Consider the following 14,595-nt stretch of genomic DNA (forward strand, 5'->3'; position numbering starts at 1 on the left):
GAACATATACAAGCAGCTCTGCACCCGCACGAGGAAGTGAGAAGCACTGCAGGAAGGCCTCCTACCCACGACACACTCCTTCCCGCAAAGGCGACTGCCGTGGCCAATATCAAGGGATCATATGAGACCGCTGAAGCTCATAGGATAGGGGCCAATAGTGATGGCCGCGTCTGGATCTCCAGGTTTGTCTGATATTACCCAATGGCTGCACTTCAAGACTGATACACTGTCCTGGGTAGCGAGACTGGATGGGACGTCAATGTTCGCTTGAATCTGAGGTCAGTAAACTCTCCTGCAACGTGGCAAAAGTGACTAAAAGGGTCCAGGTCCAAAGAACGAAAGGTGTCAAGCCTGGACTGGGTAGCCCGATGGGAGATAATGACACAGTGCCTGTCCTTCCCTGAACCGGACAACGCGGACATGTTTGACACGGACGAGATGGCCCTTGAAGCATTCTGGGATCGAGTCTGGACGTGTTATCTGCCATATGCCACTGGGAAATGAGATCGCACGACGAGGTTACGGAGTAGCTACATGCGCGTGTGTTGGACAAATCAATACAGGTCTGAGCCAGATGTGAAGTGTGAATAGAAAGGAATACCAGCCACCAATGGACTCATTGCTACAAACATAACACTACTAGGAGGGATAATGCTGCAAGTCTGCATTACTTAAACCTCAATCCATCATCACTCCAGAATCAATTAGCTTGACCTGTCATAAAGTGGATAAAGACCAAATAAGGCAATGATCTAGCTTCAAGTGCTTAAAAGGGCATCTAGAAAGCGAGATTAGCTCCACGTGCTGCCTTGAGCCTCTTTACTACTCCTACATATCCATCGAAGAGCAGTCACAAAAATCGAGAAAAAGCAAGCATAACACAGCAATTGGAAACCTCGGAGCTTAACTGGTCTAGTTTCTCGATATCTTAACCTCTTTGACTGCAATTCACTCATTCGTCCCATCTCTGCCCTCTTCCCGAGACAAACGGCCATTATTGTTGTGTCCTCAGGCACCACCAGGAGCTTCCCCCTTTGCACGTGACGTCCCCATAAGCGACACCTCAGCAACGACAAGCAGCGCCGGTCTCCTGAGGTCACTTCCCGCTTTCCCCAGTTGCTAGTCTACCTAACCTACATACGTATCTCTCTCTCCCTCCCTCTCCCTCCAGCTTCATCTTCCACCTTTCTTTTCTACCTCACTTTCTTTCTCTCGCGTTCGCGCACTTCGCTTCAATTCTTCCGTGATTCCCTACTTTTCATCCGTGGTTCACTTGATTTCTTTGAGCGGCGTTTCGTTGGGTGGGTTTAGGTCGACTTGCGGCCTTGGTAAATATGGCTCCTCTTCCCATCAAGTTCACGGAGCTTATCAATGTATGTGCTCTGCATCCTGCGATTCTTGTATCTCACTTCTGGGACTAGAGAAAGTACTGACATCTGTTTCTTCTATGATAGCTGACAAATGCCGAAATTGCTGTATGTTGTGCCATCCGATCATAACCTGTTTCCCACCTGTTGTCAGCCCCCCGTGTGTCGCATACTGCTGGCCCACTGGACGGTCTCAGTCGTATCTGGAGCTACCGGAATCGTTGCTAACATCTCCTTACTTCTAGCCGCAATCAATTGGCTTCAACTCATGTGTGCGTATATCCTCGAAATGCTTCCCCCCCCCCTGACGCTCAAATCCGCATGGAGCCAGCACTGACCGGATATCCGTCGCTCGACAGACTCTAGAATCTGACCATTACGTTTGCGTCCGCCAAAAACTTAATGAAGATGATAAGCCTCAGGTCATCATTCTCAACCTGAAGAATAACAATGAGGTCATCAAGCGACCGATTAATGCGGACAGTGCTATCATGCACTGGTCCAAGAACATCATTGCTCTTAGAGCCCAGGGCCGAACAATCCAGATCTTCGATCTCACAGCGAAGCAGAAACTCAAGTCTGCGGTTATGAACGAAGATGTCGTCTACTGGAAGTGGTTCAGCGAAAAGTGCTTGGGTCTGGTCACAGAAGCATCCGTCTACCACTGGGATGTTTTCGATCCTACTCAAAACCAGCCCATTAAGATCTTCGACCGTTTGCCAAACCTAAGTGTATGTGCAGCAGAAGAACAATGGTCCCCTTCTTTTTTTCTGTGAGCTGTTATAACTGATTATCTGCTATCTTTCAGGGCTGCCAAATCATCAACTACCGTGTTAACGATGACGAGAAATGGATGGTCGTGGTCGGTATTAGCCAACAACAGGGACGCGTTGTGGGCTCAATGCAGCTCTATTCCAAGGACCGCGGAATATCCCAGTTCATTGAAGGTCATGCTGCAGCTTTTGCGTCGATCCGAGTGGAAGGATCTCCTCTGGAGCACAAGTTGTTCACTTTCGCTGTTCGCACGCAGACTGGCGCAAAGCTGCAAATCGCCGAGATCGACCACCAGGAGCCGAACCCCAGATTCCAAAAGAAGGCAGTCGAGGTCTACTTCCCCCAGGAAGCTGTCAACGACTTCCCGGTCGCCATGCAGGTATCCAGAAAGTACGACATTGTTTATTTGGTTACGAAGTATGGCTTTATTCATCTCTATGACCTTGAGACTGGTACCTGCATTTTTATGAACCGTATCTCCAGCGAGACCATCTTCACTACTGCCCCTGACTCCGACTCTGCCGGTCTGGTTGGTGTCAACCGTAAAGGTCAAGTCTTGTCGGTCAGCGTTGATGAGGGAACCATTATCCAGTACCTGATGGAGAATCCTGCCATGTCTGGACTCGCGGTCAAACTCGCTTCCAAGGCTGGCCTTCCCGGAGCGGATCACCTCTATCAGCAGCAGTTCGACAACCTGTTGGCGCAAGGCAATTACTCCGAAGCCGCGAAAATTGCTGCAAACTCCCCTCGCGGATTCCTTCGGACACCGGAGACAATCAACCGCTTTAAGAACGCACCACAGACTGGGCAGCAGATGTCCGTCATTCTCCAGTATTTCGGCATGCTTTTGGACAAGGGATCTCTGAACAAATACGAGAGTGTCGAGCTCGTACGCCCTGTCCTGCAGCAGAACAGAAAGCATCTTCTGGAAAAGTGGACACGTGAGAACAAGTTGGAGGCCTCTGAAGAGCTCGGAGACATCGTTCGTCCGTACGACATGAACATGGCCCTGTCGATTTACCTGCAAGCCAATGTACCCAACAAGGTTATCGCTGGTTTCGCCGAGACCGGTCAATTCGACAAGATCCTCAGCTATTCGAAGCAAGTTGGATACCAGCCGGATTACACACAACTACTGCAACACATTGTTCGCGTCAATCCCGAGAAGGGTGCCGAATTTGCAGCTCAATTGGCAAATGAGGAAAGTGGCGCGCTCATCGACCTTGACCGTGTCGTAGATGTCTTCCTGTCGCAGAACATGATTCAGCAGGCAACCTCATTCTTGCTGGATGCGCTCAAGGATAACAAGCCTGAGCATGGTCACTTGCAAACACGATTGCTTGAGATGAACTTGGTCAACGCCCCGCAGGTCGCTGATGCAATCCTTGGCAACGAGATCTTCACTCACTACGACCGTCCCAGAATCTCCCAGCTTTGCGAGAATGCTGGCCTCATTCAGCGTGCATTGGAGAACACCGACGATCCCGCGGTGATTAAGCGCAACATTGTCCGAACCGATAAGCTCAATCCCGAGTGGCTCATGAACTACTTTGGCCGTCTTTCCGTGGAGCAGACCATCGAATGCATGGATACTATGTTGGAAGTGAACATCCGTCAGAATCTACAGGCAGTTGTTCAGCTCGCTACAAAGTTTTCCGATCTCCTTGGACCCGGCCGCCTCATCAGTCTGTTTGAGAAATACCGAACTGCCGAAGGTCTCTACTATTACCTTGGAAGCATTGTCAACCTCAGCGAGGACCCTGAGGTGCACTTCAAGTATATTGAGGCTGCTACTGCCATGGGCCAGCTGACTGAGGTCGAGAGAATTTGCCGCGAGAGCAACTATTACAATCCGGAGAAGGTGAAGAACTTCCTGAAAGAAGCCCGACTGACCGAGCAGCTTCCGCTCATCATCGTCTGTGATCGTTTCAACTTCATCCACGACCTGGTCCTCTATCTGTATCAGAACCAGCAATACAAATCCATCGAGGTCTACGTGCAGCGTGTCAATCCGTCCCGCACTCCGGCAGTCGTGGGAGGATTGTTGGATGTTGACTGTGACGAAGCCATCATTAAGAATCTCCTGTCTACTGTTGAACCCTCTGTTATTCCTATCGATGAGCTTGTATCTGAGGTGGAAAGCCGTAACAGATTGAAGTTGCTCCTTCCATTCCTCGAAGCTACTCTGGCTTCCGGCAACCAACAACAAGCAGTTTACAACGCTCTCGCAAAGATCTACATTGACAGCAACAACAACCCCGAGAAGTTCCTCAAAGAGAACGACCTTTATGACACGTTGACCGTTGGTAAATACTGTGAAAAGCGTGATCCAAACCTGGCCTACGTCGCGTACAGGAAGGGACAGAATGATTTGGAGCTCATCAATATCACCAACGAGAACTCCATGTACAGAGCCCAGGCTCGTTACCTGGTTGAACGCGCCGATTCAGAGATCTGGTCGTTTGTGCTGAGTGAGAACAACCTGCATCGTCGTTCTCTTGTCGACCAGGTCATCGCGACAGCGGTCCCGGAGTCGACTGAACCCGACAAGGTATCCGTTGCTGTCAAGGCTTTCCTCGAAGCCGACCTGCCTGGCGAACTCATCGAGCTTTTGGAGAAGATCATTCTCGAGCCCTCGCCATTCAGTGACAACGGTAGCTTGCAGAATCTGCTGATGCTGACTGCCGCCAAAGCCGACAAGGGACGTCTTATGGATTACATCCACCAGCTCTCCGAGTTCAGTGCTGACGAGATCGCGGAGATGTGTATTTCTGTGGGTCTGTATGAAGAAGCGTTTGAGATCTATAAGAAGGTCAACAACTATATCGCTGCCGTCAATGTTCTCGTTGAGAACATCGTCAGTATCGATCGCGCGCAAGAATTCGCCGAACGCGTTGAATTGCCAGATGTCTGGAGCAAGGTTGCGAAAGCTCAGCTTGACGGTCTTCGTGTATCTGACTCGATCGAGTCGTACATTCGTGCCAACGATCCCTCCAATTACAACGAGGTAATTGAGACCGCAATCCACGCCGGTAAAGATGAAGATCTCGTCAAGTATCTCAAGATGGCCCGCAAGACATTGCGTGAGCCTGCCATCGACACCGCTCTTGCTTTCTGCTATGCTCGCCTTGACCAGTTGCTGGAGCTTGAGGACTTCCTGCGATCCACCAATGTGGCCGATATTGAAACATCTGGTGACAAGGCTTATGCTGAAGGATACCATCAGGCGGCTAAGATTTTCTACACCAGCATCTCGAACTGGGCCAAGCTGGCCACCACTCTGGTGCATTTGGAAGACTATCAAGCTGCAGTTGAGTGTGCCCGCAAGGCCAACAGTGTCAAGGTCTGGAAGGAGGTCAACCTGGCATGTGTTGATAAGAAGGAGTTCCGTCTCGCACAGATTTGCGGTCTCAACCTCATTGTCCATGCCGAGGAGCTGCAGGATCTTGTGCGCCAATATGAACGCCACGGCTACTTCGATGAGTTGATCAGTGTGCTCGAAGCTGGCTTGGGCCTGGAGAGAGCCCATATGGGTATGTTCACTGAGCTGGGCATTGCTCTGTCCAAATACCACCCTGACCGGGTTATGGAGCACCTCAAACTCTTCTGGTCTCGCATCAACATCCCCAAGATGATCCGAGCGTGCGAGGAAGCCAATCTCTGGCCAGAACTGGTGTTCCTGTACTGCCATTATGATGAATGGGATAACGCTGCCTTGGCTATGATGGAGCGTGCCGCTGATGCATGGGAACATCACTCGTTCAAGGATATCATCGTCAAGGTTGCCAACCTGGAGATCTATTATCGTGCTCTGAACTTCTATCTGCAGGAGCAACCCCTCCTCCTCACCGATCTGCTCCAGGTGCTGACTTCCCGGATCGATGTCAACCGTGTTGTGCGCATTTTCCAGACCTCGGATAATATCCCTCTGATCAAGCCATTCCTGTTGAATGTGCAGAACCAGAACAAGCGGACTGTCAACGATGCCATCAATGATCTGTTGATCGAGGAGGAAGACTACAAGACCCTCCGTGACTCGGTGGACAACTATGACAACTTCGATGCGGTGGAGTTGGCCCAGCGTCTCGAGAAACATGACCTCATCTTCTTCCGGCAGATTGCCGCGAACATCTACCGCAACAACAAGCGCTGGGAGAAGTCGATCGCGCTGTCGAAGCAGGACAAGCTTTACAAGGATGCTATTGAGACCGCGGCGATTTCTGGCAAATCGGACGTGGTCGAAGAACTCCTTCGCTACGTAAGTTCATTCAACACCCTCAAACGATCTCTCCTACTGCTCTCTCCTTGGAACAATCGCTAATCGTTTTATAGTTTGTCGATATTGGCAGCCGCGAGTGCTATGTTGGCATGCTGTATGCCTGCTATGATCTCATCCGGCCCGACGTGATCCTGGAGATGTCGTGGCGACACGGTCTCAATGACTTCACCATGCCCTTCATGATTAATTTCCTTTGCGAGCAGACCCGCACAATTGAGATGCTCAAGAAGGACAATGAAGAGCGCAAGTCTCGGGAAGTAACGCAGCAGAAAGAAGAGGACAACACCCCCATCTTGGGCGGCTCGCGGCTCATGTTGACACAAGGCCCATCAACGCCCGCGCCTGCTCCGATGGCATATGGACAGCCGAACGGTATTGCTCCCCAAGCGACCGGCTTCCGTCCATTCTAGATGACTTTGGTTCATTGATGTATCTTTAATAAATGCGAGCGACGGATGATTTGCGACGACACCGAGGCCATTGAAAGGGGGGGGGGTTTGAGGAGGAAGGCGGCCGCCCAGTAATTAGACCATGACACGCGGTGGATGGCGGTGGCGGAGAGCCAGCAGGGAGTGTGTACTAGTATTATTACATCTGGCTGGCGATCTCTCTTTGAGATGCGATTTTTCTTTTCATTCCTGATGGCATTTGCGTTTTCTTTCTATTATTCATTCTTATTCCGATGTATTTGATACGCTCTAAAATTCCTTGGGGGGTTTTCTTCGTCCCCTCTTTTTTTCAGCCTCTCGAATTGATCTGACATCTGTTGATAATGTACAGAGTAATGGATGCTGACCTGTTTCCCCGGGACTTCTCGACTCGCAATTCACCATCGCCATCATATTGCAATCGACTGGCCCCTGATCGGCTGTAAGGAAGTGAAATGAACTGATAGGTAGGGTGGGGATGATGAATGCGAGGGGAGACATAACTTGATAACCCCGGGGGATTCGGAGCAGAACATGCAACCTGTCATAGGATGGTTGGCTATTGTTTCGAAACGGGCTGGTTAATATCCGATTGTCGGACTGATGAAAGCGAGATACTGTGTATGTTCGCAGGATGATGCGGAGATAAGTACGATGCAGACAGATTGCAGTGCACTCTGTGATGAGCAGGTCATTTATGCATGTATGCTACCTAACTAGATCCACGCTGCAGTGAGACGAAGAATGTCCAATGGAGAGAGCTCGAGAAACTCGCGGGGTGTACTGAATCCCTGGGTGTTGAGACTTGGGGGTGAATGAATACGACGATGGTGTGGCCCTAGGGAATCTCGAGGCGCCGCCAACTGGCAAACGAAGAGGGTTAAATTAGCGATTCCGAATGATGGATGCCGAGTCGATTACGGATCTTGGTGCCACGAATCCCACGATCCTGTGGGCGTGCAGTAGTCTAGTTCTAGCTTGAGCCAGGAGTTGGAGAAGAGCTGGTCAGCGCTAACTAGGAGTACGGAGTAGCGACTAGCTAGAGCAGTTCCCCATAATATGAAGTGGTATTGATTTCAGTACCCATGAGGTTTGTTGCTTGCACAACGGCTGGGAACTTGGGAAGTCCAGCGTGACGAGGGAGGAGTCACTGGAGTCTGGAGTCCGGACACTTGGACACTGTCAGGTGACGAGTCAGATGACCTTGCACAGCGAACTAGATCATGCAACAACTCTCTACGGAGTGAGTACCTAGTGACAACGGAGTCAACAACCAAGGGCTTGTCCCGTCTTGTCAGTAGGACCAGCGAAGTCAATTGACGAGAAGAGATTTTTCTGCCAAGCGTGCTCGTCCCCAGGGACACACTATCTGTCTCTCTATCAGAGAGGGGGGGGAGTTTGATTACAATTATTGACAGGGAACTTATGATGGGAGACCGAATCGATCCGTTGATCGGTCGGGGCATTCCAGTCCGAGAAGTTATCCATAATCCAAGGACCATGATTGTGAGATGATCAGCCAGTCAGCGTGACGAAAAACGCACGGTACCTCATTTTGAGGCTGGGGACTGGGGAGCGACCTCGGTTCACGTCGACTTTTATGGAAATTGCCAGGAAAGGCAGATTCGCTTCGACGGTTGGAAGGAAAAGTGGAAAGAACTTTTTTTTTTTTTTTTTTTTTTTTGCTGTTCCATACTACTCCAGTTATGGAGTATCTATCCACTCCGAGGGGGTCGACATGACCTCACTGAACACTGACACACCCTGCAGAGGAGCAGTAGTTAGTTATGATATCTGCGGAGTTGTTCTGATTTCTCCGGTCACGATTTGTCTGTCCTCTGTCTGCCGTGTCGATCAGGTCCAGGCTAAATCACCCTTGTGCGCGCCTACCGCCGTCTATCTACGGAGATTATTGGATCGTGGACAGAGCTATGCTGAGTTGCTGGGAGCTTGTTCGAAGTAACTATTGATTTCGACAATTTCAACAGCTCCGGAGATGGTATATCACCCGAGGACCCGAGGTTGGAGGGATCATACTCATCGAAGGAGTTCCCTGGGAGAACCCGAGTCTTTCTCGACCGAGTAGGAATCCCTCTGATGGTGGATTGGAGGACTAGGGAGAAGCCTATATTCTAGTGTTCCCATGCACAGGGGTTATTATGTCATTTTCCGAGTGCGTTCTCGTCATGCCTTCATCCTACAATCCAGAGGCAGGCGGCGACAATGGCTTCTGTGTATATCTGTAGAAAAGAAAGGATCACGACAAAATCCATTAAACTAAGGATTAACTATTTCGTCCACCAATGAACTCGGGCGAACGGATAATTCGCCATCAGATAGAAATCGTTAGAGTAAGAGGATTTGATGAAAAAAAGAATGAACACAAGAGGGCCTTTCCATGGAATCCCCCGCTGCCCGGTGTACCGGTGAGCTGAATCCCAGCGCAAGGCCCAAGACTCCAAGAAGTCGATCAGAAGGATTCTGTGTATCGATTCGGTGTTGGCGAGTGCTCGTCGATCGGTCTCTTGACTTCTTTCTGGATAACTGTTTTGCAGAAAGGGATAATCGTGAAGCACTGTACTCCGTAGATAGTTATACTCCGTACTACTTGTACTTCCATACGGAGTAGGTGTATATCAATCGTGTCGGCCTTAGGCAACCTGGGTTTCTTATCATCCCTCAAAATCCCCCGCTCCAAGAGCTGCTGCTGCTGCTGCTTCTTCTTCTTCTTCTTCTTCTTCTTCTTCTTCTTCTCTCCCCCCCCTCTCTCTCTCGCTTCTCTCTCGACATTTCATTCCTCATAGTGTTGTTGTTCTGATTCAATTCATCCCACTTGATCCCGGTCCTATCTTTTGGATCATCAAATCCCTCCATTTCCCCATCTGATTCTCCTCTGTCTCGTGGAGTTGGCGGTGGTGATAGTCCGACCATCTTTCCCGCCCCTCCTGTTCTGGCCCGCTCTCCTCCTCCGCTGCCGAAACCGGTCCTTTTTCTTGCTTCTCGTCTTGCCCCGCGGGAAGCTTCTCTCATCCTCGTTCTCGTCCTCCCAAGTCCTCTTAAGGTGACTCATTTTCCTACTTATTTTCTTTCTTATTCTGGCCTTGATCCCCTTTTAAACTTTTCTCCTATATTTTTTTTTTTCCCTACCCAAATTTTCCCCAGCTTTCTAACTTTTGATACATTCTTCCAGAACTCAATCAGCCCCTCCCCCCTCCCTCTTCCTCTCTCTCCTATCTAACCATTCATCCGCCCCTCCCCTCCAACAAATACCTCGCCATCGACTTCAGTAACAGCAGCAGCAGCGGCAGCTAGCTAGCTAGCTGCTTTTAATTTCTCCTCTCCTTCCTTTTCACATCAATCACATACTACGCCCGTCATGGCTGCTTCGTTCCGCCAGCCCGAGGAGGCGGTTGATGACACCCAGTTCATCGAAGACCACCATGAGCACCTCAGAGACTCGGTCCACCGCCGGCTACGTGCCAACTCCGCTATCATGCAATTCCAGAAGATCCTCGTCGCCAACCGTGGTGAAATCCCCATTCGTATCTTCCGTACCGCCCACGAACTCTCTCTCCAGACCGTTGCCGTCTTCTCCTATGAGGATCGTCTGTCCATGCACCGTCAGAAGGCCGATGAGGCTTACATGATCGGTCACCGTGGTGAATATACCCCTGTTGGTGCTTATCTGGCCATCGACGAGATTGTCAGAATCGCCCAGGAGCACGGTGTGCACCTGATCCACCCCGGTTATGGCTTCCTGTCCGAGAACTCCGAGTTTGCTCGCAAGGTCGAGCAGGCGGGCATCGTCTTCGTCGGTCCTACTCCCGAGACCATTGAGGCTCTCGGTGACAAGGTCTCCGCTCGCCAATTGGCCATCAAGTGCGGCGTTCCCGTCGTGCCTGGTACCCCCGGCCCGGTCGAGCGCTACGAGGAAGTCAAGGAGTTCACTGACAAGTACGGCTTCCCCATCATCATCAAGGCTGCCTTCGGTGGTGGTGGTCGTGGTATGCGTGTCGTCCGCGACCAGGCCGACCTGCGTGATTCCTTTGAGCGTGCTACCTCCGAGGCCCGTTCTGCCTTCGGTAACGGCACCGTCTTCGTCGAACGTTTCCTTGACCGCCCCAAGCACATTGAAGTCCAGCTGCTCGGTGACAACCACGGCAACGTGGTCCACCTGTTCGAGCGTGACTGCTCCGTCCAGCGTCGTCACCAGAAGGTCGTTGAGATCGCTCCCGCTAAGGATCTGCCCGCGGATGTGCGCGATCGCCTGCTGGCCGACGCGGTGAAGCTCGCCAAGTCGGTCAGCTACCGCAACGCCGGTACCGCGGAGTTCCTCGTCGACCAGCAGAACCGCTACTACTTCATCGAGATCAACCCCCGTATTCAGGTCGAGCACACCATCACCGAGGAGATCACTGGTATCGACATTGTCGCTGCTCAGATCCAGATTGCTGCCGGTGCTACCCTGGAGCAGCTTGGCCTGACCCAGGACCGCATCTCCACTCGCGGGTTCGCCATCCAGTGCCGTATCACCACCGAGGACCCCGCTAACGGCTTCTCCCCGGACACCGGTAAGATCGAGGTTTACCGTTCCGCTGGTGGTAACGGTGTCCGTCTGGACGGTGGTAACGGTTTCGCCGGTGCCATCATCACCCCCCACTACGACTCCATGCTGGTCAAGTGTACCTGCCGTGGTTCTACCTATGAGATTGCGCGCCGTAAGGTCGTGCGTGCCCTTGTCGAATTCCGTATCCGCGGTGTGAAGACCAACATTCCTTTCCTCACTTCGTTGCTGAGCCACCCCACCTTCATTGATGGCACGTGCTGGACCACCTTCATCGATGATACTCCCGAGCTGTTCACGCTCGTCGGCAGCCAGAACCGTGCTCAGAAGCTTCTGGCCTACCTCGGTGACGTTGCCGTCAACGGCAGCAGCATCAAGGGTCAGATTGGCGAGCCCAAGCTCAAGGGCGATATCATCAAGCCTGTTCTGCTGGATGCCAACAACAAGCCCATTGATGTCAGCGTGCCTTGCACACAGGGCTGGAAGCAGATCCTTGACCGCGAGGGTCCTGAGGGCTTTGCCCGTGCTATCCGCGCCAACAAGGGTTGCTTGATCATGGACACCACCTGGCGTGATGCCCACCAGTCGCTGTTGGCCACTCGTGTCCGCACCATCGACCTCCAGAACATTGCCAAGGAGACCAGCTATGCCTACTCCAACGCTTACAGTCTGGAGTGCTGGGGTGGTGCCACCTTCGATGTCGCCATGCGCTTCCTCTATGAGGATCCCTGGGACCGTTTGCGTAAGCTGCGCAAGGCGGTTCCCAACATCCCCTTCCAGATGCTGCTCCGTGGTGCTAACGGTGTCGCCTACTCCTCTCTTCCCGACAACGCCATCTACCACTTCTGCAAGCAAGCCAAGAAGTGCGGTGTCGACATCTTCCGTGTCTTCGATGCTCTCAACGATGTTGACCAGCTCGAGGTTGGCATCAAGGCGGTGCAAGCCGCCGAGGGTGTCGTTGAGGCTACTCTCTGCTACAGCGGTGACATGCTGAACCCCCACAAGAAGTACAACCTCGAGTACTACCTGGCCCTGGTCGACAAGATCGTCCAGTTCAAACCCCACATCCTTGGTATCAAGGATATGGCCGGTGTGCTCAAGCCCCAGGCCGCTCGCCTGCTGATCGGCTCCATCCGTGAGCGCTACCCCGATCTTCCGATCCACGTCCACACCCACGACTCGGCCGGTACCGGTGTCGCCTCCATGATTGCCTGCGCGCAGGCGGGTGCGGATGCCGTGGACGCTGCCACCGACAGCTTGTCCGGTATGACCTCCCAGCCCAGCGTTGGTGCCATCCTTGCCTCTCTTGAGGGCACCGAGCAGGACCCCAAGCTCAACCTTGCCCACGTCCGTGCCATCGACACGTACTGGGCCCAGCTGCGCCTGCTGTACTCGCCCTTCGAGGCTGGCCTGACCGGTCCTGACCCTGAGGTCTACGAGCACGAAATCCCCGGTGGTCAGCTGACCAACCTCATCTTCCAGGCCAGTCAGCTCGGCCTGGGTCAGCAGTGGGCCGAGACCAAGAAGGCCTATGAGGCTGCCAACGACCTGCTCGGTGATATCGTCAAGGTCACTCCGACTTCCAAGGTCGTCGGTGACCTGGCCCAGTTCATGGTCTCCAACAAATTGACTCCCGAGGATGTGGTCGCGCGTGCCAGCCAGCTGGACTTCCCCGGCTCCGTGCTCGAGTTCCTCGAGGGTCTCATGGGTCAGCCCTTCGGTGGATTCCCCGAGCCTCTGCGCTCCAACGCTCTGCGCGGCCGCCGCAAGCTCGACAAGCGCCCTGGTCTCTACCTGGAGCCCATCGATCTGGCTGCAATCAAGAGCCAGATCCGAGAGAAGTTCGGCGCGGCTACTGAGTACGATGTGGCTAGTTACGCCATGTACCCCAAGGTCTTCGAGGATTACAAGAAGTTCGTGATGAAGTACGGTGACCTGTCGGTCCTGCCCACTCGCTATTTCTTGGCTAGACCCGAGATCGGCGAGGAGTTCCACGTTGAGCTCGAGAAGGGTAAGGTTCTTATCCTCAAGTTGCTGGCCATTGGTCCTCTGTCCGAGCAGACCGGCCAGCGTGAGGTCTTTTATGAAGTCAACGGTGAGGTCCGTCAGGTGGCCGTTGATGACAACAAGGCCTCCGTCGACAACACTGCCCGTCCCAAGGCCGACATCCTCGACAGCAGCCAAGTTGGTGCGCCCATGAGCGGTGTCGTTGTCGAAATCCGTGTCCACGAGGGCTCTGAGGTCAAGAAGGGTGACCCTGTCGCCGTTCTGAGCGCCATGAAGATGGTGAGTTTCTTTAGAACTCTTTCAACAAAATTTCGATTTATGCAAGTGCTAATTACATCTTTTTAGGAAATGGTTATCTCTGCTCCTCACAGCGGAAAGGTGTCTGGCTTACTCGTCAAGGAGGGAGACTCCGTCGATGGCCAGGACCTCATCTGCAGAGTCGTCAAGCCTTAAGAGTGTGGACCAGGTGGAAGAAAAAAATGTCTTGAAAAGGTGAAAGAACACAGTTTCTACCACACCCTATCAAAACCACATACATGAATCTCTGTATGCGGGAATGAAAATGTGAATGACTATTTTTGATGTCTGAATTAGAGCGTCTAGTATTCTGGGTTGGGGAATTTATTTGGCAGTTTACTTTTCTATTGTCTAAACCTATTGAGCACGCAATAAATGCATATTTCAGTATATACACCAGCTCCAGCGCCAATTCAAGTTCTTTATTAAGAGAATACTATACTTAAAGGAAGATGAGAGGTTGTCACATTAGTCAGTTCGCTTATACCAGAGTCAAAGCTTCCTCCGACTACACCCTACACCATACCAACAGAACTCTACACTACGGAATCAGCACTTCTCTCACTCAATATTCACAGCGCAAACGTCTCAATAGAGTTCTGTAACATTAGCGTCCGCCGTCCTCATCGGAGAACCCCCACTCGTAAGACTAAGGCATGAGCCATAGCCCATATGCCTTGCAAATTGCAATGCCAGGCAGCCAGACCCGCATGGCAGCATCGTCAGTCCCACCGGGCCACAAGGCAATGGGCACCAACTGGACAAACCATCCTGTCAGGCTGTCAGATCAAGGGTTCTGGAACATGGAGCCTGGACCGATCGATCGGGTCTGACGAGCCCTCGCTCGGCCGATGATCGCCCGCTACCCCCCCCCCCCCA

At 52.2% G+C, this 14,595-nt stretch overlaps 3 protein-coding genes across 3 annotated transcripts in view, besides 3 other annotated features; all 3 read left to right on the forward strand.

Annotated features, from left to right (window-relative positions):
• Positions 1 to 1,334: 1,334 nt before the first annotated feature.
• Positions 1,335 to 6,830, forward strand: ACLA_047060 (clathrin heavy chain; the record flags this gene model as incomplete). The annotated part of the gene is made up of 4 exons (XM_001271662.1): positions 1,335 to 1,373; positions 1,727 to 2,098; positions 2,176 to 6,399; positions 6,474 to 6,830. The coding sequence occupies 4 exons, from the start codon at positions 1,335 to 1,337 to the stop codon at positions 6,828 to 6,830; spliced, it is 4,992 nt and encodes a 1,663-aa protein (XP_001271663.1).
• A 1,678-nt stretch (positions 6,831 to 8,508) lies between these two features.
• Positions 8,509 to 8,532: a microsatellite.
• A 1,032-nt stretch (positions 8,533 to 9,564) lies between these two features.
• Positions 9,565 to 9,601: a microsatellite.
• Positions 9,565 to 9,602: a microsatellite.
• A 622-nt stretch (positions 9,603 to 10,224) lies between these two features.
• Positions 10,225 to 13,872, forward strand: ACLA_047070 (pyruvate carboxylase; the record flags this gene model as incomplete). Its single annotated transcript, XM_001271663.1, has 2 exons — positions 10,225 to 13,698; positions 13,765 to 13,872. The coding sequence occupies 2 exons, from the start codon at positions 10,225 to 10,227 to the stop codon at positions 13,870 to 13,872; spliced, it is 3,582 nt and encodes a 1,193-aa protein (XP_001271664.1).
• A 695-nt stretch (positions 13,873 to 14,567) lies between these two features.
• The window catches only part of ACLA_047080 (uncharacterized protein), a gene marked incomplete at both ends in the record, with an annotated part of 741 nt that continues 713 nt past the window's right edge, over positions 14,568 to 14,595 (forward strand). Inside the window, one exon of the mRNA XM_001271664.1 lies at positions 14,568 to 14,595. This exon is cut by the window's right edge and continues 160 nt beyond it. Coding sequence (XP_001271665.1) covers positions 14,568 to 14,595 — 28 coding nt within the window.

This window comes from Aspergillus clavatus, genomic scaffold (assembly GCF_000002715.2).
Source record: "Aspergillus clavatus NRRL 1 1099423829800 genomic scaffold, whole genome shotgun sequence".
In the NCBI taxonomy this organism is placed as follows: domain Eukaryota; kingdom Fungi; phylum Ascomycota; class Eurotiomycetes; order Eurotiales; family Aspergillaceae; genus Aspergillus; species Aspergillus clavatus.